Source organism: Antedon bifida, chromosome 4 (genome assembly GCF_963402885.1).
Source record: "Antedon bifida chromosome 4, ecAntBifi1.1, whole genome shotgun sequence".
NCBI lineage: Eukaryota > Metazoa > Echinodermata > Crinoidea > Comatulida > Antedonidae > Antedon > Antedon bifida.
Window position 1 is genome coordinate 26,687,078 of NC_136229.1, and position 23,713 is coordinate 26,710,790.

The following is a 23,713-nucleotide window of genomic DNA, read 5'->3' on the forward strand; positions in this document are numbered from 1 at the left end:
TAATCTTTTAAAAGTCGAACAAAATTGATATTAGCAACTGTATATTTGATATTAAAGCTTGATTTTGTATGTCGCGAGGAGACAATCCGATTCAAAGTTACGATGTATTCATTAAACGTGTCAGTTAAAACAGACAAGATAAAACCATGTAATTCACATTTATGTAGATTTCATAACGTCTATGATATTTAATCATATTACATTAGACTCCCATATTAAAGGGACAGTGAAGCGAAAGCGGGGGAATATAGTGAGTTTTTTTTTATGATGTATTGTGTGTTTCTCAATTTTTGATGTTATTTTATGCTATCTTTTTTAAATATTTTTAAGTGCCTTTTATTAATGTTAAAGACCCTTCCCTGCAATTTTGGACGTTTTTTGGAAAATAATACATATATATCACTTTAAAAACATTAAACCATGTCATTCCTTGTCTTAAATGTACGTTTTATGGTAAATTATGATAAAAAGTGAGAAACAATGCACTACCTAAGTAGCTCGCGGCGATCGACCTCTCGTGGACGGTCTTAGGCCTAGCCTAGCTAGGCTTAGTTTTGTAGGCCTAGCTGGTAAACATCGGTAACGTACGAACATCGTACGCTAGCTATATACCTAGCCTGACGTTGTATAGTTGCTGCATTAATTGTCTTTCTATTTTTGCCAGACTCCGTTGATACAAATTGGGGAAAACCCGGTATTTTCGCTGAAAAGTTAGTCTTCCATTTGTTTTGGCCTCACGATTGATCGAAAAGTGGGCGAATTACAGGTGAAAAACAAAAATATCAATCCGCGCGCAATGCATTTTGGGATTTATAGCGGGCCGCTATAATTATTAGAATCGACTTATTTTTCACATTTTTAACCGTTTAAAGACGAAAAAAGTTATCGCAATAGGACCATATAGTATTATTTTTACATTAAATATAGTTTGTGATCTTAAATTAGATCTAAAAAACGTAGGGAAGGGGGCTTTAAAAATTGTCACAATTCAGTTTTTCTGTGAAGATGATTTTAATAAATATACCATTATGAATGAATAAATGAACAGTACGTCCAACCATGGAGGAACTATTTCCTCCATGGTTGGACGTATATTTAGAGGGTACTAGTAAGCAGACGCTTTCCTGTGAAACGAATGAGGCGGATGTTTAACACTCGTGCAACCCCCCTTTTTTCACCCCTATAAAAGGGAAACTTCCCGGTGACACGAATGCCGAGCAAATGGGGGCACCATGTCCCGTGAGAAATGAACGAGCAACGTCATGCAGGGAACATCTCTAGTAAGGGACACTTTGTCGGTCCCCGAAGGTTCCATTATAGTTGTTGCTTTGCTTTATGCTAAAACAAATATTATGCATGTAACTACTGATGCAGTTGAACATATAAAATTATCCTTTTGGGTGTTTTTTAAAGAATGTAAGAAAAAAATACAGGTCTCATTTTTGTGGTTAAACTACAACTCATTTTTGTATCTTGAATTTCTTGATTTCGGTAGTTACACTTTAGTCAACTCAACCACGAAGGGAGGAATTGACCTTTCGAGGTCAATTCCCCCTTAGTTAACCTCTTTAGGTAATAAATTAGTAACTCGTTATTAATTTGTAACGAATGACTGATATAATAGGTTCAATAACCCCTTTGTGTATGTATTCTTCTTATCGTAAACTTGCGGGAGTGTTGCTTATATATATTTGCACATCTATTAATAAAACATACAACAAAACAACATCATCAAGTCATTGTTTTGAAGGGAAGGACAATAATGTCGGCATGTACGTTCTCGTAAATATAATTTGTGCCACTGGCAGATTGCGTTGAGGGTGGATATATCATGTACTCGGGTTGAAGAAGTTCTGCTGAATAGGTGAATTATCTAGTTGTTATACGAGTGGATTGTCGAGTGAATCTAGTTGCGTTGGTGTGGTTGGACTACGGTTTAATACACGTTTGTTATGAGTGGATATAGTTGTGCTACGAGTGAATCTAGTTGTGCTACGAATGAATCTAGTTGTGCTACGACTAGATTTAGTTGTTCTACGTGTGGATCTAGTTGTTCTACGTGTGAATCTAGTTCAACGACTAGATCTAGTTGTTCTACGTGTGGATCTAGTTGTTCTACGTGTGAATCTAGTTCAACGACTAGATCTAGTTGTTCTACGAGTGGATCTAGTTGTTCTGCGAGTGAATCTTGTTGTTCTATTGTGGATCTAGTTGTATCACGACTGGATCTAGTTGTGCCACGACTGAATCTAGTTGTTCTACGAGTGAATCTAGTTGTTCTATTGTGGATCTAGTAGTGCTACAAGTGGATCTAGTAGTGCTACAAGTGGATCTAGTTGTGCTACGAGTGGATATAGTTGTGCCACGACTGGATCTAGTTGTTCTACGACTGGATCTAGTTGTGCCACGACTGGATCTAGTTGTTCTACGACTGGATCTAGTTGTTCTACGACTGGATCTAGTTGTTCTACGACTGGATCTGGTTGTTCTACGAGTGGATCTAGTTGTTCTACGACTGGATCTGGTTGTTCTACGACTGGATCTAGTTGTTCAATTGTGGATCTAGTTGTGCTACGAGTTGATCTAGTTGTTCTACAAGTGGATCTAGTTTTTTTTAAATATAGTTTTATTATTAGAAATAGAAGTGGATATAATAATAAATAATGTGGTGATTATGAGTGAAGTAGTTGTTCTATGGTTGGATCTAGTTATGCTAAGAATGAATCTAGTTGTTCTGCGATTGAATCTAGCCATGTCACGGTTTTCATGTCATTACTTAAGTCATGTCTTTCTTTAAATGATATACCGTTTTTAACATATATGCAGACCCCTCCGCCCTTCCTATCTCTTCTATCGTGTCTAACTATATTAAACCCATCAATACTGACATAAGCGTCGGTAATATTCTCGTTTAGAAAAGTTTCGCTGATGCATAGAATATCAATGTTTAGTTTATTTAAAAGGAATGTAAGTTCATCCATTTTATTTACAATGCTCCATGGATTTAAATGACCAAGTTTTAGACCCCCGGCTTTTGCCATTTTCGTAGCACATTGATCATAGTATGACGGTCTGTTAATGCTTTGTCTGTCGTTTATGATAGGTCTAATAACATAATTATCTAAATTAGGGTTAATTTTGTCATTTACAGATTTAGTTTCATTGTTCTTACTTGATAGTTCTATACGTTCTATACGTTATAAAAGGTATAGTGTTCAACATTAAGTATAGATGGTTTCCTTGGTGTATTGGAATCCAAGTGACCTGTGGACATGCTGCTCAACACAAAGACAGTCTTCCGAGTAGAATGTTATGTTTGATGTACAGTGGGTTGTTAACAAAAGAATTGAAAGTAAATACACTCTATAAAACTAATATTATTCCTAAACATGAAGTACCCAATATGTATACAGTTTTGAACCGTATTTTACGAGGGTAAAGTATCGATTGTGTTTTAATGATTACAGTACACAAGTCGACGCAACGACTGACATATAGTATTAAGTAGCTGAAAACCGAACGTTGAAATCGATCAAATACAATCTTGTACAAAATTATTTTTGCACAATAAAAGCTTGGACATTATCATATATTAAATGGAAATTAAATTCCATTTTTTTTTAATTAAAAAAAACGAAATTCTTAAGTTATACCTATGTTAGAAAGGCGCTGGTTTCCCCTGAACCTCATGAAACAGCTAAATGTTCAAGTTATAGCGTCGTTGACTATATTATTATTTTTAATATTACCTAGTTCAAGCTTTCAACCTACTATTATTATACCTAAATGTCAAATATTAGGCCTATTGCTTTTGTATGAGATTTGGATGGAAGGCGTCACCCGGATGTTGTACATCCATTCCCCTTGAAATATAAGAATCCACCCGGAGTTGTGTTCCTCTGCTTAGCCTACCACCACAAAAAAAACACTAGGCCTATTTGTGAGATCCATGTCGTATCGGGAAGTAATCTCGTCAGTTTGGGGGTATATTTAAGTAGGCCGAAGTTAAGTAATAAGTGCTACCGTGTGTCCAAAGGGCGCGGCTACTTAATTTCTTACATATATTTTCAGTACAGTTGGTTCTATTGTGTTACAAGTCCATAATTTGATTTCACAGAACGTTTCCCTTGCGAGCCATATTTAAACAATCGGAAGGTCATGAACCGGTCGTTTAGGACCATGAACTGTTAATATTCGAGTTATTAATAAAACTCTCTTATAATGACGTATGTTTTTTTTGCTTGTCCGGAGTGTATTGTAATGTATTATGTTCGGTTTATGTCCATGTAATTTATGTGAACATGTGTTACCTTTTATAGCTTGAGTTGTAGCTAGACCATCTCTCTTGTGAATCCAACGATGGACCAAACTAAACATTAATTTGAGGTCAGACAAGGTTGGCGATATTAATGTAACGATTATTACCCCTCTACCGGGGGTAAATGACGTTAATAAAATATCCTTATAGCTTTAAAATATTTTAAACATGAAATTTTATAATTTTTGTTATTACTATTATTTATTAAGCACGCACACAAAAGTCAATATAATGACAGTTTTACCTTATGAGTCACTGGTGATGATGGATCATTACATTAATGTTTCTCAAAACATTCCGATTGCATTCCCAACAACCTGTTCCCGTCCGATTTAGATACCCTGTCGTCGCTATCGGCTACGGGACTGTGCGTGTAATTCTTTCTATTAGTATTGACACGGCCGACTGTCCTCCTAGTTCTCTGTATGTTCACAACCCCAATTGTGAAATTTAACCAGCTCAAGTAAACACACTATTTAATAATTAAAATTGAAAATACGAAACCAAAATAAACATTTTTCTGTGAAAATGTAAATATGATTAAGGAAAAACAATCAATATTTATATTAGTTATTGATTTATTCAGTGTGCATTATTTATAATGTAAATATAATTAAAAGGCAGTAATAGTATTAATATTTAAATATCGTTTGAATTGTTTTCGCACTCTCTTAAATGTGAGTACTGCTCTATATCAATAATTCCCACAATTACCTCTCATACCGATATCGAAGACCTAGAGTCTAGGTTATAAAATTATTGTGATATACACTTAACGATTTTAATGGAAAATTCTAATTATAATATAGATTGACAAGATGTGTTTTAATATTCATCGCTAAGTAGTAACCTTGGTTGGTGTTAATTTAACGTGGCTTTTAAGTAATTTTCATTCTTAAAGTGTAGCTCCGGGTTAAAATTGATTTTTCTTTCGATTTATATATTTATTTCCTTAAGAAAAGTGTCTGAAATTTGCATAACCAGAGTCCACTTGTGGTGACTTTCCAATCCTTTAACACTAGAAAAACAGTTAAGTGACATCACTTTTAAAAAGGGACTCATTTAATTTCGCTTGTTCTGCTTCACCGATTTCGGGAAAATATAAGTGTGATTGAAGTCAATGTGGTTGGAAATTTTTGTATTTTGTAATAAAGAATACAATTTTAAACCAGGAGGTACCCTTTTTTTTTTTTTTTTTTTTTTTTTTTACCATATTTAATGAGGGTGAATCCATCCAGCTATTGCTGATCATTAGGGACCCTCAGAGGTTCACAAGACAAACATATACACAAGATGCTCTACATAAACAAAGTCTTATTACAAGTCTTTGGGAGTGGAGTAATTTGGTCCTTAGAAAAAATCCTGACATGTGACGGGACTTGAACCCAGGACCCTTAGAGTGGTAGCCAAGCATCATAACCACCAAGCCACAACTCCACTCCAAAGCTGCCTTTAACCCTTTAAGCTGCAGTATATCCGAAACGATACACCGGATACATACAGCAATAGCATTCGGTGCTTTTATAGGCCTGCTATAAACCAGGTTCGACTTCTTAGAAATAATCACTCTATAATAGTGAAGTTTACTTGTTGCGTGGTAAAGAATTAACTGTGTGGGCTGCCTTAAAAAAACAATAGACAGGTTGACCTAACACTCCATAATCATATTTAGGCATATAGGCCTATATTAAAAATAAACTTATTTTGTACATGTGTAATTTTCCGTGAAGACCACTCATCAGCACCCGATTCCCTATGCATTTGTCTCCACATGACTGGAACCATCTGCCAAGAAAAGTTTGTAACTCAGCATTTGTGTATGTGTGCGTGGGTTATATGTGGTACATGTATCAGGTGATGTTAGTTACGAGATGGTTATGGATACGATACCATGGTCATTGTGAAACATATGTAATGCTGTATTTTGCTATAATAATACTTTAAAAATTTAGAATCGACCCCTCAATTGCACTCGCGTATCGTATATTTCTATAGTCTCGCACACACCATAAGTTTAAAAATAGCCGATTTGGATCGTTTTTCATATAATACAATTATACTGATAGAATTCCCTGGAATCAGACAAGTGCCCACAGCAATGGAATTTCACTTAGCTTTCATTGTCATGTAGCTATACAATAAACATCAATGCATTTATTATAACGCACTATAAATAGATTTTCAAAAAGCAAACGTACAATATCTTAACCAAAGGCATTGCCATTTTATCTTATAATATTTAAGCATCTTCGATTAATTGACGATGGCAGACTAAATAGATTCACAAAGTATTCAAACTGCATCACGTGTTACTTTGAATTATTGAAATCAACATATTCTATAATCTGTAGTCAAATATTCACCTTTAATTTGGATCCGAATCCAACCACTCGCTCTGTAGTTGTATGTGATATAACGACTCCTCTCGGATAAGGACTTATAAACAGTAGCTCCAAATTAGGTAATTCTACTGTATTTAAAACAACTTTAAAACCACATCTGATATGGTATTATTAGGCCTATATGAAATTTATGAAAAATTAATGTTCGCACTTTTCTGTCACACTGTCGATTGATGTGCAACAATTGAATAGGATAATCGTATACTTTGTCTAAGAAGTGATCATACAATACCGCTACTGTGATATTAGAGGTAATCGTTTTGTCGCCGCAATGACACCGTCAATTCTGTTTTGATGGCTACTCTGCGTTGGCGAGTGAATTAAGTTCTAATTTCAACGAAGGAGATATCAATACTAATAATATTTAATACTAATCTATCTCTCTTCCTATATTAGATACATCTATATATTAATACAAATTAACCTTCTAGAAAAATATCGTTTGATAGTGGCAAAAAACAAAATGATTCTACACAGACGAGATGAATAACTATATTATTATTTATTATAGGTCTTTGCACTACAATCGATACCGCTTATAAATTTGTTTATTCCTTCGAGTCACATTCTCTCGGCAATGCACCGTATCCGTCATACACACTTACTCCGTTGAAGATGCTAATATCAGAGAAGTCTCCGGCGGCCTGTATTACAATTATTGTAGTTTTAACTTATAATTATTCAGAGAACGGTTGATACTAACTCCCTGGGTGAACTTTGTAGCCTTTGTATAAACAATTTATTCGAGCGATGAACCATCTTGGTTCAATTTCCGATTGGTTTCTTATAAGTTCATAGTTCATTTCAAAGTTACTCCGCTCCCTCTTCTTTTTTTAGGTCTATTCGTTTTTATTAGGGAAACCATACCTAAATCATTATTTTTTAAATAATAAATTAACAAAAATAGCCTGGTAAAACGCTAAACAAAAACACAAGAACATCTTCAATTAAGAGGTTGGCTGTAGTGTTAAAACATATTTTATCGTTCCACAGGAAAGTGTGGTGTTCATTTTATAATAGGAAAGCCTGTGTCTGCTGTATCGCATCTTTCTTGAGGAAATAATTTCATCTGGAATTATTTTTCTCGGGAAAACATCTTCATCCGGAATTATTTTCCCCGACAAAAAATTGTCCTGCTGCAATATTTCCCGCCAAAATATTTTCCTAGGGAAAGTTTAGTTCAAGTGAAAATACCAAATTAACCGTAACGTTATTTCACGTATCGAAGAATGTTGCATACCCTTTGGCAAATTACGGCTTAAACAATTTATTTATATCACGCATTTTCTAAATCACACTGGCAACAAAAGACTTCATTTGGTTTGTCTGTCGAACTGGAAACGAGTTTTAGAGATAGTTAGTACCTCTGTACTGTAGACAGATAGCTTTCTTTGTAGTACTAGATATATTTGTTTGGAACCATTTCAACATTATTCTACTGCAGTTACTGCAGTATAACTAAACATTAATTACTCTTGAAACCATTTAGGCCTATGCAATTATTTAGCTCTTGTGTTGAATAATCATATAGGCCTATATATATTCTCTTTATTTCAAAAATACTGACCAATTTACATCACGTGGCCAAATGGCCAAATTGCGTGTAAAAAAGTGTAAGAATAAAAACAGCATTAAAAAGGGAAAAAACAATCAGGCAAAAAAACAAAACACACACGTTGATTGCAGTGACTGCCTTTGAAACAAACTAAAACCATACATTATTACAGTAAAATGTATAGTTAGGCCTACTACAGTAAATGTTGACATGATCACTGTACTTGTGAGAAGGAATCAGTGTTTTGCTTAGTATTATTTGCAGGGAATAGTGAAATTACACTAATTTCGCTCTTCCGTGGTATTTGCTATTTTGGATTCCTTAACGAACCCACAATATGGTTTTTGTGTATAATAAAGGAAGCGAACCGCTAATATACGTTCACATTATCATCACCACTGGCATTGTTATCAAGTTATTATCAAAATCAGATCACCTGATAGTACCAGTATTTTTTTGCTGAGTTTTTTCCGATGATTTCTATAAATAGATCGAATGAATAAGAAAACAAATCGAAATGAGACTAAATGTCTATTCTGTAACAAATAACGTACTTTTAAAAGGATTACTTAAACTAAACCGTTACAAAGGAAATTCTCTAGCCCTGTGTATAGCTACATACTTAACAATACGAAATTGTTATATAATATTCCCACCAGATTCAATAAAGTAATAATATATAAAATAATATCGCTGCCGATTGGTCAACAAATCCATCAATCAATCCACGTAGGACCCATAAATTATATTCTTGATCAATATTAAAGATTAAAACTTGCTATATGTAATATTGACACTAAAAGTTAAATCACAAATATATTCCTACACACCGTTATTCTATAATCTATTATAGACATAAGGCATATTCATCAATTCACACATTCCGATTAAACCGAGGCCCTCGTTACCATCAGGCTTATGTTAAGTCGCACTTAGTAATAATCGTCGCAGTTTTTAATAGCAGAGAAGTGTGAAATTAGTTTCATTCATTTCGCTCTTTCCTGGTAATAGCTATCGCACTTTTCATGTTAACAGCGACTAACATTTGTTTTGGGATAATTTTGGAGTTTTGTATACAAATCTGTTGTTTACCCGGCTCCATTTTTAGATCCGAAAAGACAAAATGACTGCCATTTTAGAAAAATATTTGGCTTATAACTTGAAAGTAAAAAGCAGATTAAAAATGGTTTCTATATCCATATTTATAATTCGAAATATATTGTTAATAAAGTTGTAAACTCGTACTGTAAAGAAAGTATTTTTATAAAGATAATACATAATGTTTTACATTTTCAAAGTAAAAGATACAGAGAATTTTTTAGGGAGATCATTCCATAGTTTATACTGTATAAATTGATTTCTGTATAATTTTAGAAATCTATGAAAGGCAATCATTGCCAAAATACAAACACAATATTAAACGAACAACGTAACGTATTTTTATTTCCAAACGAAGAAATAATTACTGGTACTAGTTAATGAGTTATTTTACTCCACACTTCTTTTCATTGAAACAGGGTGTTTACTAAGCTCTGTTGAAGTAATTAAATTATATAAAGACTTCAGTCAATACGATGTCATTGACTTTCTTATAACCACACGGTATAAACCTATACTTCGGGCTAAACCGTACGACACGTTATAAACTATAGCAGCTTAAAATGTGGTTTTGCTTTAAAAGCTCATTTCTTACCCAATGTCATTTCTTTAATTTATTATCGATAATTATACACTAGAAAATGCTTCTGGTGAGGCGTTTAATACATGGATAAACTGGAATGCCATTGTGCTCTTATTGGACACCCTTCAAAATAAAATGGATGTGTCCAATTTACTACTACTTATTCTCATTATTAATACATGGAATGCATTGGCGGTCTCAACACATTGTTAACCCTAGATATTTGCGTCAAATGGAGAAGGGACAGATGATTATCTACTGTAAACACCCGCCTCCTTACTTCACTTTAGGTAAAATAAAACCCACAGCTTGCAGAGAATTGCCGTCTCTCTTGATTTGTATCATCAAAGTATAATATTCTGATAACCACATACTTGTACAGTAAAGGTAATCATGCTTGTTGATATTACTTGATTAAAGCACTCTCCCGGGTCTGATCAATAATGTTCTGTATTCTTAATCTATCTCTTAACGTTAAATTTGTATATGAGAAACTTAATTAAAGGTAAATTAGGTGTTATGACCCTTTGAAATTTGAGAAAGAAGAATAGATTGATATAGTTTCAATTTTGTTTATTCTCTTAATCATAACTTATGATTATCAGTTTCTACAAAATAACAACATAAATCACTGCTTTTATCATAGTTTGTATTATATCGTTTCCAAAACAAAAACACATAATCCGACAGACAGACAGACATCACATATTTTAGAATAACTTGATACATTCGAGAGTATGGATCATCTCCAGTGTGCTGATCTGAGTAGGCGCTGCACTTATGGCCGATGTTGGTCCCCGTAGAAGACAAATCAGAATTTCTTCAATTCACAGTTAAATTAATAATAATTATTTCATTTATTTTTTAATCGTCAATACAATAGTATGTTTGGTTTTGTAGTATGAATGTAGTAAATATTATTGACTCAACTTCATGCAAAAGTCAGCCGAATCTAGCTTGAGAAACTGAACTCAATATTTCTCATTGCAAGCATTCATATAAAAAGAGCTAGCGCAAACAAGGTGTAACCTTTGCACCCTAAGTAGTTCTAGAGTAAATTTGAATAACTTCAACCACTAACTATTCGAATCTTATATGAATTTAGTAACATTTGCTCACAGATCACTATAGACTATCGGAGATATTTCAATTAAAAAAATATCACTGTTGAAATGATAATGGAAATGATGAAGTTACTAAAAGTGGCGAGTTGGGTACCATATTGATTGTAAACAAAATGTATTTATCACTGTTGAAATGATAATGGAAATAAATGATGAAGTTAATAAAAGTAGCGAGTTGGGTACCATATTGATTGTAAACAAAATGTATTTCTCTATGTGTGTGCGAGTAATAAAGAATTTAAATAAAAAGCATGTATAAACACCATTTCCCTCGTATAAACATTTGAAAATTAGCGCCTCCAACGGTTTATTATGATTATATGCCCATTATGATTGAAAGAAGTGTTTACGAATGTGGAATCCGTGATCGACAATCTAATATTCTACTGATTAAAACATTCTCATTTATTGTTATAATTTAAGAAAGGATTTATTTTATTTGAATTACTTTATGGCCTACTGGTACTGTATCTTGTTTCAAAAGGAAAATAAATATTGATTTGATTGTACCTCTACAGCAGTAAATCAGCGCCTACAACTTACTTTATTCTTAAACTAGCCCTCGGCAAACCTTCAATAAGTTTACTAAAGATTGATAGGAATCAATAACTTGATGGCCTACTTTCATTAATGCAAGTGAAAGTGGAAAACAGGACATAGAATGTTGAGAGGAGTGGCAGTAATTGTTATTTTCCTGTGTACTTTTCAACTCAAAATCTGCGTTTTAAATGTGCTGGTTAACATAGATAATTCCACGCGTTAAGAGTTGTAAAATATCCTATGATAAATAGAGTTTCCAAATCTTATCAACTACACAGTAAAAGGATGGATGTGTCCTTATTATCTGTTCTCATTTCAACAATTCGACGTCCAAATTATTCTCATGAGGCCCTCACAACCCCATAATAATGCATTTAGCTATAGCTTGAAAGAATACAACCGCGTATGACGTGACGTAAGTGAACTGTTAATGCTAAAATTAATGTTATCACTTAGGTTATTTTAAAACTGTATTTTGTTTTCAGTAGGAATACAAAATAGTTCGTCATACTTTTTTTCTGAACGGTTTTGGCGCTGATCGCGCCCCATGGGGATGATAAACAGTTTTCCAGATTTAAAACCCGTGCATTTACACAGAACTCGGATACCATAGAATAGTAGGATGTAACAGCAGCCTGGTGTAGCTTTTGTGACAGATTTCTTATATGAACAGTGTATTATAGTATGGATGACCATATATGGTATACAAATATAGAGCGGGGTAATAAGCTCTTCAAATCAGTGACTGATTAATTTCTGAAGAGGAACATATTTTGTTGGAGAGCATATTTTAATGAACACCATCATTATGCCACATTAATGTTGTCGACATTCCTTCGAAGCACATATTGATGTTGAACAAATAAAACAATAAAAACCTCCATGGATTATCAAAAATAGTTCCAACGCCTTTCTCCTATCTACCTCCCTGCTAAGCTTGGGTTCTGTTCGAACGCAACCCAAGAACGTAAAAAACACAACGCGTGATCGGACAATATTGATTGCGGTGCGTCCTTGCCTTTCCTCCGAGTAGAAACCAAGCTTTGAAGTTGGTTCCTCAGACGCAATTCAATAACGTGTATACGCAACGCAGATTTGATCAAAATCGAAGGACTATACGAACCGTTGTATGTGATTGGCCAATTTAGGATGTGCTTTGCGTTGCGTTGCGTCCATCAGAGAATCCACGCTATTTACTCATGCATTCATTATAATATTATAACTCAGAAGATGTATTTTAAAACATGGTACACCAAAGCAAATGGCATGGCAAGATTTTTGTACATATCTTTCAATCAGATAGAGTATTTGTATATCGTGGATAGTAAATATAATTACTTCTAAATATAGAAAAGTCAAGTGTTCATTTCGTTTTGATTGTAGGGTACGGTATCTTATCACAATGAGTAGCTTGCTAACAATATCATCATTGGTATCGCGCAAGTGTTTTGACGAATTACAAACTACATTTAGCGTTGCGTACGTCCCTCGTTCCGTCGTATAATTTAATAACATAACTTAATATACTGTACTGTCATGTCTCTTGAGCTGGGGCAAACTATAGTAGTGCCAAAAACCTGTTTAACTTTAGAAGGTATGTGGCTGTCATGTTTAGTTGGAAGATGTGTGATCTCAAGAATTAAGCAACTTCAGTGCTCTGATGAATTTGCTCCTTTATGTGCTCAAAAGAAATTAAGCTATTTCGGTGCTCTAGAAAATTATGTTCGTAGGAGAATTAAACTCTTGTATGTGCTCTGAAGAATTACATGTAGGCTCTTTTTGGTGTTATGAAGAATTATGCTCCTTTATGTGCTCTGAAGAAATAGGCTTGTTTAGGTCCTCAGAAGAATTAGGCTTCTTTGTGTGCATGCTCGGAAGAATTCTAATGACACTCCCAACCTATTCACATATTCATGAAATAGGGAACCTAAATCTGCTTGATATTATATGCACTCTACCATTTTCCCACATCCGCAAAATAAAAAGAAATTAGTTATTAGTATAAAAATATATTTTTGTCATCATTACGTGCAATAAAAGATGTAAAGATGATTCGACTGGTGATACATTGGGCCCGTTCAGGCTCAGTTATTTACCCGTGTAAATGGGAACTAACCTACCCGGATAAATAGCTAACATTGAGTCTGTACATAGTTATATGTGTATGGTTATTTGCTATACAGCAATCATGATAAGCTTTGCCTTCTTTACTAATCATAATGTGTTCAAATTGTATATTTCAGATTGCTGCAACTATCACTATCGCGTTGTCTTCTGATGGTACATTCACTGAATACAATCTCACGGCACCTACGGACTACGATAATGACACATCGGATATACTCGAAGATCATCAGTATACTGTGGAAGTTCTAGCTCCGGTTGTACAGGCATATTTAGATCAAGAGAACTTACATCCAGAAGACGAGAATGCCCAATTTACAACATGCTCATTGTGGAAAATATATGAAGAGAAAGACCTAATAGATATGCAGCCAAACGGAACCGAAGGTAGTGTTTGTAAAAGTATAAGTAATCGGAGGGAGGCCTGTAATATTGTGATTTGACCCGGATGTGATTCTTATTTTCTGGAAGTGTACCGTACTTATGAATTAAATTAGTATATATAGGGGCGCTATATAAGTATTGACATGGATGAAAATAGGTTGAAGATGTGTCTTTAATTGGAGTCGTGGTGGTACATAACCTCTTCCATGAATATGTTACCATAAATTAACACTTTGGCGTCTGTGGTCAGATACATAACGGGTAACATCATCTTCCTCTCATACTTAGGTCGTTACTGTCCAAGTTTGTATGACAATATCACATGTTGGCCTCCAAGCCCTCCTGGTGAAGTACGATTGAAATGCCCAAGAGTCTGGAATGGCGTCGCATACAAGTCAGGTAGGCAGGCCGTAGACTCTTGTCTCTCTAACAGTGTGAATAGTTACATAAACCAACATAGGCAAAATCACGACATTCATGTATCTTCTGTTGTACAATATGCCAATGTTGGCAGTCAATATGCAGATATGAGCACCTCTTCCGTGGGCAATAATGTTCATGTTTTTACAAAACTGATCAATATCTGAATTGCCGTAAGAATTCGTGTTTTAACAAAAGGTCTGCCCTCTATTGGAGGCGTTTAACTCGTTGGCGGCAAGATACAATGTACGTTTGATCTCAGATAGATACAAATCCTTCTCTCTTTATATTAATTTTTTCTCTTTTTTTTGTATGATTTGCATATGGATGTACTATCCGAAATAAAGAAAATGAATGAATGAATGAATGAACTTTTTATTCATAATAAGGTTGATCAAGTTTGTCGGATTAATAGTGCAATAACAGAAAACAGGCATATTCATATAATATTGAGGGAATTTTTATTTTTATTTCAGAGGTGACTAGGAATTGTTATTTGAATGGCACTTGGGCAAATAAAGCTAATTACACAAACTGCCAGGCTGTTACTGTGGTTCGTATTTTAATTAAGAATTATTTAAAAAAAATGATAATTTCATGCATAGCGTTACTTATATATCGTACCATATTAATTTCTTGTATTTTGTAAGTGTTATTGTTTTTTTCTTTCAGAGTGCCGTATACTTGGACATAGCTACCGTCATTCTATACGCTGGCTATTCGTTGTCATTTGTTTCTCTTGTCATCGCATTCTGTATATTCTTATCTTTCAAGTAAGTGATGTTAATTTAATTAATGCTATTTATGTGTTCTTGCTCAAAGCAATTATCTTCGTAATAAGCTCAAATCTACTTTAATTAATTATTTCTTTTCATTTCTACCTAAACATCAACAAAAAATGCTATTACACAATACTTCCTTTCCTTTCCATTATTCCGTTTTCTTTTTCGTCTATTTTTCTTTATTTCTTTCTTTTCCTTTTATCTTTTTTTCTGTTGCATTTTCTAACGTATAGTGGACTGCTTATACAAAAGTGTTATGATTATCAAGTGGTGAAAGAAATAAATAAATTCAATTTAGTTTATTTTCGGTCTCGAAATAAATATACATATTGAATTTAGTTATGAATTAATTACACGTTCCATTGCTGTTACTATATCGCAGTTTCTTCTTATCCCTAGCCGATTCTACATCACTATATAACCAGACTGTTTTCTATCACCTTGTCTATTCTACCGTAGGATAATAATTAAATAATTCACAAAGCAAATTAGAAGTATTGATTATAGTACAATATTTTCAAACATCTTTAATTCAACAAACCGTTAAAAAAAAGAATCCAATTTCTCAAATGGTTGGAGGAAAAAAAACAATACATAATGATGTATTTCATTGTTGAATTCGTATAGTTTTGTGTGTATATTTACAGTGAGTGAACACGGTTTTCTCAACCCAAGAAAGAGCAATAATCAAGATCATTCAATAGTAGCGCGGGTTCTATCTTTGTCATATAACTCTTAAAATGTTTTCTTGTAGGAGTTTGAGATGTCTTCGGAATTATATTCACTGGAATTTCATAGCAAGTTTCCTCTTTCTCTACATAATGTTCTTTTGCAACCATCAGATGATTAAGAAAAGTTTGGATAATCTAGTAAGTAAAACATTTTAATTAGTTTTTTAAAAATTTGACTTGTTTTTTATACAAAAAGTCCTGGCGTAAGTGGCGTAGTATTGATTTTTCCCATCATGCAAATTTGTCGTTACGTTTTATTAAGTGGAATATCTTATGTGTTGTTATCTTATGTATGTTTCTGCATCTATGTTGTATCTCTATTGTGGATTTTTCATAGTATTTTCTTTAATTTTCAGACTGTATGTCGTATTCTGATGACATTGATCATATACGCCCAATGTACAAACTTCTTCTGGATGTTTGTCGAAGGACTATACTTGTATACTTTGGTTGTCATGGCCCTGAAACCTGAGAAAATGACGATTATCAAGTATTGTCTTATTGGATGGGGTAAGAATGTACAACTTTGTATGTACATGCATCATGTAACCACTATTAACAAAATAAAAGGTAGTTTGCATTTATTATAGAACGCATTAACTTAAGAAATTGTTATTGCGACACCTAATTAAAAACTTTAAAAAAAAAAAAAAAGAAAAAGAAAAAAAAAATAATAAATAAACAAAAATAAATTTTTAAAAAACCAATTAATTTCTTTTGTATTTTCAGGAATTCCGTTAATAATTACAATTGTTTATGCAATATGTGAACTTCAACTAGGCGTAGGGTAAGAACATGAATTAATTCAGTTTATTGTTACAGCGAATAAGTTGACTACCGTGTTTTAAATCTGGCTCCACCTGTGATGCAACGTAGGACGTATGCGCAATGTAACTTCACCAATCACAAGCGACAGTTGATTATGTTGTTCCACGTTTACGTACGTGCGTGCGCGCGCTGCGTATAATACCAAGCTTTAGTTAGTTGCATTTGGATAAAGGCTTTTTTTTTCGAGCGGGTGGGAGAACATTAGTCAGACTCCCGCCACTTTTGCGAGACTTCTTGAAACCTCCTATTTTACTCCATAATGTTCTTTATTGCAGATGTTGGGCATCTGTTGGGGCTGACCTGTATGACGAGAATGGTGACCCCATAAAGGGCTCTGTTGAATATCTTGAATTCATATTTGTTGGACCAGTTATTGCCATATTGGTGGTAAGTTTAAGTTATATAATTTTGAATACAGAAACAGAAATAATATTGTGCAGTTGGTGTTATCTGCTGTTTGGTTCTAGACCGAAATTAGTAAAAAGATAAAAATGTTGGCACATATGGCGTTTCATACGTATAATACATGAGCTCCTAGTATTCAGAACAAAAATCGAAACGCCGACTGGTGGACTAACATAAACCAATAAACTACAGACTTGGGGAAAGTCTAGGGTATGTGTAGCGTACGCAATTGTGAGGCTGTTTCAATTCAATCAACTGTCAGTTTAGTCCATTCCCTCTTACTTAATATTATCACATGTACGGAGTAAGTAGCTGACGTAACCATGGAACAATTTATTTCTCCATTGTGTAGTATACGTCAGTAAATGTGAACTAGGCAGTAGCGTTGAGCGTTGTTACCCACGCCACATACAGATCTATCTCAAAGATGTATTGTCCCCCAAAAACATGAAAAATAAAGATTAATAAAATCAGACTTTGAATCGATTATTTTCTAGATCTAATAAAGTTAATCATCACTTTCGTAGAAAAAAAACCGGCAAAAATAATGTTTTCACTTATAAAATGACAAAATAAAGGGTTAAATTCGACCAAAAACCTATTGGCTGGCAGCCAATTTGACTATTTTTTGCTTTAAATTACATTTTTTGGGTAAACACATTTTTTTTTCGATCCAAAGTGGATAACTATTAGGTGACATTAAATGGCATATTCAACAAAAACAATTGTAAGAATTATTTTTTCAGGGGGACAATACATCTTTAATTCTTTTAAATAACTCGTCATTGTAAATCAATTAGAGTTTGATGGTTTACAACAAAAAAAACAATAATGTAATATATAAATATTGCTCTATATATTATTACGTTTATTTCTTTGTGTTACAGACGAATTGCTTCTTCTTGTTTCACATTAGTTTCATTTTAATGACGAAACTTAAGGCATCGCATTCCTTTGAAACCAAACAGTACAGGTATGTATTGATTGAATCATACTACACATCAATTATGACGACATACTTCTCTTTACTTCTTGATTGACCAATGCGGAAATCCGACCAAGAAGAGAACCTCTGGATACCGGTAGTGACTGGTATAGTACCAGACCGATGACACCAATCATGCGAAAGAGGCCCTGGATAGTGACTGGACAGTGACTGGACGTGCCGACCGAAGGGTGTCAACCTCCCCGATATTTCGAGTCATCTTCCGCTCTCCCACTAAAATGCAATTCATTCTGATATTTTGGATAAACCAAAAAAATTAAATAACTCGATGATTTATTATGTATAAATTTACGATTCTAGAGAATTGAAAACATACAGTAGTAATATCTGTAGGCCTACACAACTCATGCGTTTTTTAATAAGTGAAATAAGGTTACGCCAGACATCAGTACCCATTTACAATTATAGATTATATAGCCCTCTATGGTTTGATGCATTGTTACAGCGCCCTCGATATTTAATTTTTCCAAATTGGGAGGTCTGGTCAAAACTATGTAAAACCGCGTTATCGGGACGTGAATCTATCAAGGAACACACTTCGGACATGAATTAGACCAAGGATGACTGACCACCCATTGTCATTGTTTTCTTTCGCTTGTTGCCTTCATAATTTGTCATCGTCATGTGACGGATTGTTGTTTGTCGTTTCAGGAAAGCTTTACGTGGCATCGTCCTTCTCTTACCGTTACTTGGGGTTACGGGAATTGTTTACGTCTTCAATACTGGTGGTGGTAACCATCCATCCGTGGTTATCAGTAACGCTTTGCTTCATTCGTTTGAGGGCTTTTTTGTCGTCTTGATATATGTCTTTTGCAACCAAGAGGTAAGGCAGAGTTATTGCAAACCATAATTGTTAACTACATAGAACCTTGGTTAAGGATAGCCCTGGGGGCAAAGAGGAAACGAACGAGGGCTAATAACATGCTTTAACGTTAGCCAACCCATATTCTAGGAACACCCACTGCTAGTGAAAACTCCGTAGAGGGTAGACTTTGTTTAGTCCTGAATGTTTTCCCTTCATAAGGTTGCACAGTAGGCCTACTTCATATCAGCACTGTGTGCTTAAACTTTCACCATATTGTGCAAACTTTGGGCACAGGGCACAACATTCACATGTATCCAAACCAAAACCATACTTCCGTAATAATACATGTTTTCTTTATCTATTTGTCAGGTAAAAAGGGTAATCAAACGAAAAATTCATCATTGGAGAGAGGAGCAGTCGTTGCCCACTCGGCAAGTATCGCGACGCGGGTCTCATTCCCGCCAAAACAGTATCGTTAGCGCTATGTACGCCAAACACAACGGTGACAATAATGTTGTTTTCGACAAGGCAAGGAATAATTCAAAAGTCGGTTGTTGCAACTTCACCAAGACACAAAAGAATGAGGGTTATAACATGATGACCGCGAATTCTTTTGACGCGAGTACACGCCAAAGTTCGTTAGATGGTATTACCAGTGAGAAGTGCTTTACTAAACCAGGGTTTGAGTCCATATCTGAGGTAAGCACTGGACAAGAGAACTCGTACAGCAAATCTGAGAACTCCGTTGTCTACCACGAGAAACATCCAGATACAAATCAAAATCTGAAAGTTGTGTCTAACAATGGATCTGTCAATAAATTATCAACACATAGTGAATCGAATGATTCCGGATTGAAAGCAGTAGAAATAAATTCAACGTCGTCGAAAGATAAAGATATTTTAACAAATAAAGAGCAGTGTCGCGATTCTTCAGAACAGGAGGACGAACAGGAAGCACTTTTGCAGAATAGTCTTACAGACGAGACTGAACCACGGCCTGCTGACGATTGTGTCGGAGATGGAGATACGGAGTATTCTGCACTTATGACTAAAGAAACGGATGACACATCTTTATCAGACGATTTGTGCTTGGACGTTAAACATAAAAACAGTATGATCATTCCAAAAGGTTTGGCTATAGGCACGCAGCTTTGATAAACGTTTTGTGTTGAATATGGACATTATGGCAGTTGAACAGAGAATACGTTGTGAATTTTTGAATGGTTCTTTTACCACGTGGATGGGTGATGTTTCAATTTGGAAACTCTGCCAACATATTTTAACTACAACTTGGAGAAAATGCTGCCGAGATATTTGTATATAGAATAATATGTATATTATGGTGTTTGTATAGACCTTTGATGAAACTGTTGTTATGTGCCAATCTTCGCGATGCCAATGTCTTTATATTGTTGTATGTTTGAAGACGGCGAAGTACTTTTAAAATCGTATCATTACAATGCTATAGGATAATATGACTGAAGACGATATCTGATTGATGCGTTTCCTAATAGTCAATTTGACTGCGAAGTATGGGAAGTTATGAAAAGGTAGAATTACCCAATAATTCAAAGTATCAACTCAAAGTCTCTTCTTGCAGGCGTCTCTTTGCAAAAAAACATCAAACTGCGCTTGGTTTTTAGGTAGAAAGCAACACCAAGTAATTTGACCAATCACAAGGCCTACGTCTTAATCACGTGGTATTGTGCCTCATGGTAATTGGGAATCAGCTCTATGTACACAAGTCAACCAACTTTTACCCTTTTCTCAATACACCTATCTGCATGATTGAATAGTTTTCAGGCTCATAATTTACCCGAGCAGACGATAACACCATGTGAAAAGAGACGATGTGCGCGCCAAAGTTTTGCTTGCTTGTCTGACTACGATGGAAACAAACATTGTGACATCACACATTCCTATATTAATTTGTCTTTCAGTGTAATATACGAGTCGCCATATTGAAATTTCTATTTTTATATAATTCCAATGACGTCATTGATGAGAATGAATAATGAATCGACTTGGTCGTCTGGAACAGTTTGCGATTGATCAGAGTTATGACGTTTAGCTCATCATATCATGTATTCCTGCATAAGATAAACTGTAGAATATAGACTTGTTATTTGATGTTCTACATAAATGTTATTTACGCCAATTTCACAACCGGCGTCCCATAGCATTTACCTATAATCGTGGTTTAAATTGTACCGTGGTGTACCATTGATTGTCGTCGCGACGTACTATGTGTCGTTTCGAGTTGTCATTGTGACGTAATCTAATTTTATAAGTAACTGAAATAAATAAAAGGTGTATATAAATATGTTTTTATAAATTCTGCGTAATTTTATCATGCGTTTTTAATAATTTTATTGTTTATAGACGTTAATTGCAGCTAAACCAAGTGTCAAGTTACACTAACTGAAATGTTGAGCGGAATATATTTTAATATAATCAGGTCATTCAACTATTTTAATTTATGGTGCGGGACTAAGTATAGTTTAGTGAATACAATTTTATTTTTAGGTGGAAGTGTGTATTAATTTATTTATGGACCATGAGTGTAGGCCTATTGTTTTATTAGCCTAAGTAAAATATTATACTAACGTTCATTTGTTGAATTGTTTTGCTACATATCACTGTATAGATAAGAAAAAATACGGCTTGGTAAAATTATAAACAAAAGATTGTGACGTTTCATCGCTATTGTTATAAATAGTGTTTAATGATAATTTTTAAATATCTATATGAAACATTTTATAAATAATACTTTATCAATTGAATTTAAGGTTATAAATTAAATACAATTGCAATAACCCGATTATCAGACAATAACGATAATGTGATTATTATTGTAGGCCTATATTTTTTACGATTTGTACTATTTTGCTTTGTTATTAACGAATAATACCGTTCCCAAATAAAGAGAGTATTATTATAGTTAACTCAGGTTAGAAGTGAATTCCACTCAAATGGATGATAGGTATGCTACCGTAAAACGGAATTTCATCGTTATCTATACAGTAAAATATAGCATATTCCGGTTTCCGTTTACGAATTGGGCCTGCACTCGCGAGGTTATTGAAAACCTTCAGACGGATCAATAGAACGACTCCTCTTCCTCTTATTCCAACATTTCTTTTCAAGGTATATATACTAATAAACATCTTAGTTCTCAATCGATTGAAAATCCAAGTTTGAAACATCGTCAAACAGAGGCCTGAAGGTATCAACAGTTGTTTAGTGCTAGGCTGATGCTAACACTGTTGGAACATCGGTACCCGCCGGGTTCTGTTTTTTTTTTTTTTTTTTTTGCTATAAGCCTAACACATGATAAATATATCTCTTTATATTACTGATAAACAATAACAGTATTGATGTGTGAAAGTTGCCAAACGTGTAAATGAGCTAGTACGTACAATGTGAAGTTATATTCAATCTTCCTTGTGTTATCGTGCTAAATTCTAGATATCGATAACTTAAGTTAAAGCTATAGGCCTATTTGGTGCCAATGAATGAGAGATAAACCCACCAGAAAACAAAACGTGTAATATAGCTTAATTTTATAATAAATTAATAAAGCTATCTAGTCAGTGAAACACATCTGTGCTTTGTTTTATTTGATTGTCTAATCTCATGGATTTTAAAACAAATTTTTGACGATGACAGGATTTGGTAATTACGAAATGAGCTTTAATTAAAATTCAAATTTATTATGGCACTTTCATGAATGAAGCAAATGTTGATCATGCTGAATCATTACTATTAAGGAAGATAACGATCCACGATAAAAGATAAATATATTTAAGCCAATTGATAACCATTTATGCTGTCTTTGATAAAAATAATTTCTTTTTTAACTCCAATAAAATGACGTCATGATATTATTGCTCTTCTATTTTCTATTACTAATTATGATTGGACGTTTAAATAGTTCATTCTAGGATGAACATTTTTGTATTTCTTTTGTCGCGGGCGCTTTTAGGCAGTTATATTCAAGAGGACGGAAGAATTAGGAAACTGTATCCCACGGAAGCTTTAGTACTACGGCTTGACAGGAGTGGGAATTTGTAAACTCAGACTGGTAATGCTCATGACTGTACTGGTTTTTGTTGGGCACTGATTTATTACACTTGAATGAATTGTCACTTGGAAGAGAGATTGGAATGTTCCATTCATCGCCAAGCAATACGTTTGTAAACGTTATTAGGCCTAAATCTATTGAAATACTACTATTTTATTACACCGCTCCTGGTAGGTTATTGTTTACTACGGCTGAAAAAATGGATATTCGGACTGGGCATGCTCAAACCCCAAAGCACGTCTGGGAGAACATAGCCTATGAGATGTAGGCTATAAATGTTTACTAGGCCTGTTAAACACATAAAATTGATAAATAAATCATTATTTCTTAAATTATTAAATCCAATTTAAAAAAAAATCATTTAATGACCAATAATTAAAACTGTTACGTCAAAATGTCGAGCGGCGTTTTTGTAAGAAATTATTTAAAAATGAATAATGTGTGGTTGTGAAAGTCTATATGCAAAAAGTAGTAGTTATAGGTGGCGCTAAACAAAAACATGTTGATACTGCAACATAGGTTGT

General features: G+C 34.1%; 1 protein-coding gene across 2 annotated transcripts in view; it reads left to right on the forward strand.

Moving 5' to 3' along the window:
* Nucleotides 1-22,696, forward strand: part of LOC144839611 (corticotropin-releasing factor receptor 2-like) — a 67,939-nt gene extending 45,243 nt beyond the window's left edge. For both annotated transcript variants that reach the window (XM_078695047.1, XM_078695046.1), the window contains exons 3-13: nt 13,864-14,131; nt 14,417-14,527; nt 15,025-15,101; nt 15,221-15,321; nt 16,085-16,199; nt 16,418-16,571; nt 16,791-16,848; nt 17,165-17,276; nt 18,182-18,267; nt 18,952-19,123; nt 19,475-22,696. In XM_078695047.1, coding sequence (XP_078551173.1) covers nt 13,864-14,131; nt 14,417-14,527; nt 15,025-15,101; nt 15,221-15,321; nt 16,085-16,199; nt 16,418-16,571; nt 16,791-16,848; nt 17,165-17,276; nt 18,182-18,267; nt 18,952-19,123; nt 19,475-20,260 — 2,040 coding nt within the window. In that variant the 3' untranslated portion in view covers nt 20,261-22,696. The remainder of the gene's footprint in view (nt 1-13,863; nt 14,132-14,416; nt 14,528-15,024; nt 15,102-15,220; nt 15,322-16,084; nt 16,200-16,417; nt 16,572-16,790; nt 16,849-17,164; nt 17,277-18,181; nt 18,268-18,951; nt 19,124-19,474) is intronic.
* The last annotated feature ends 1,017 nt before the right edge of the window (nt 22,697-23,713 follow it).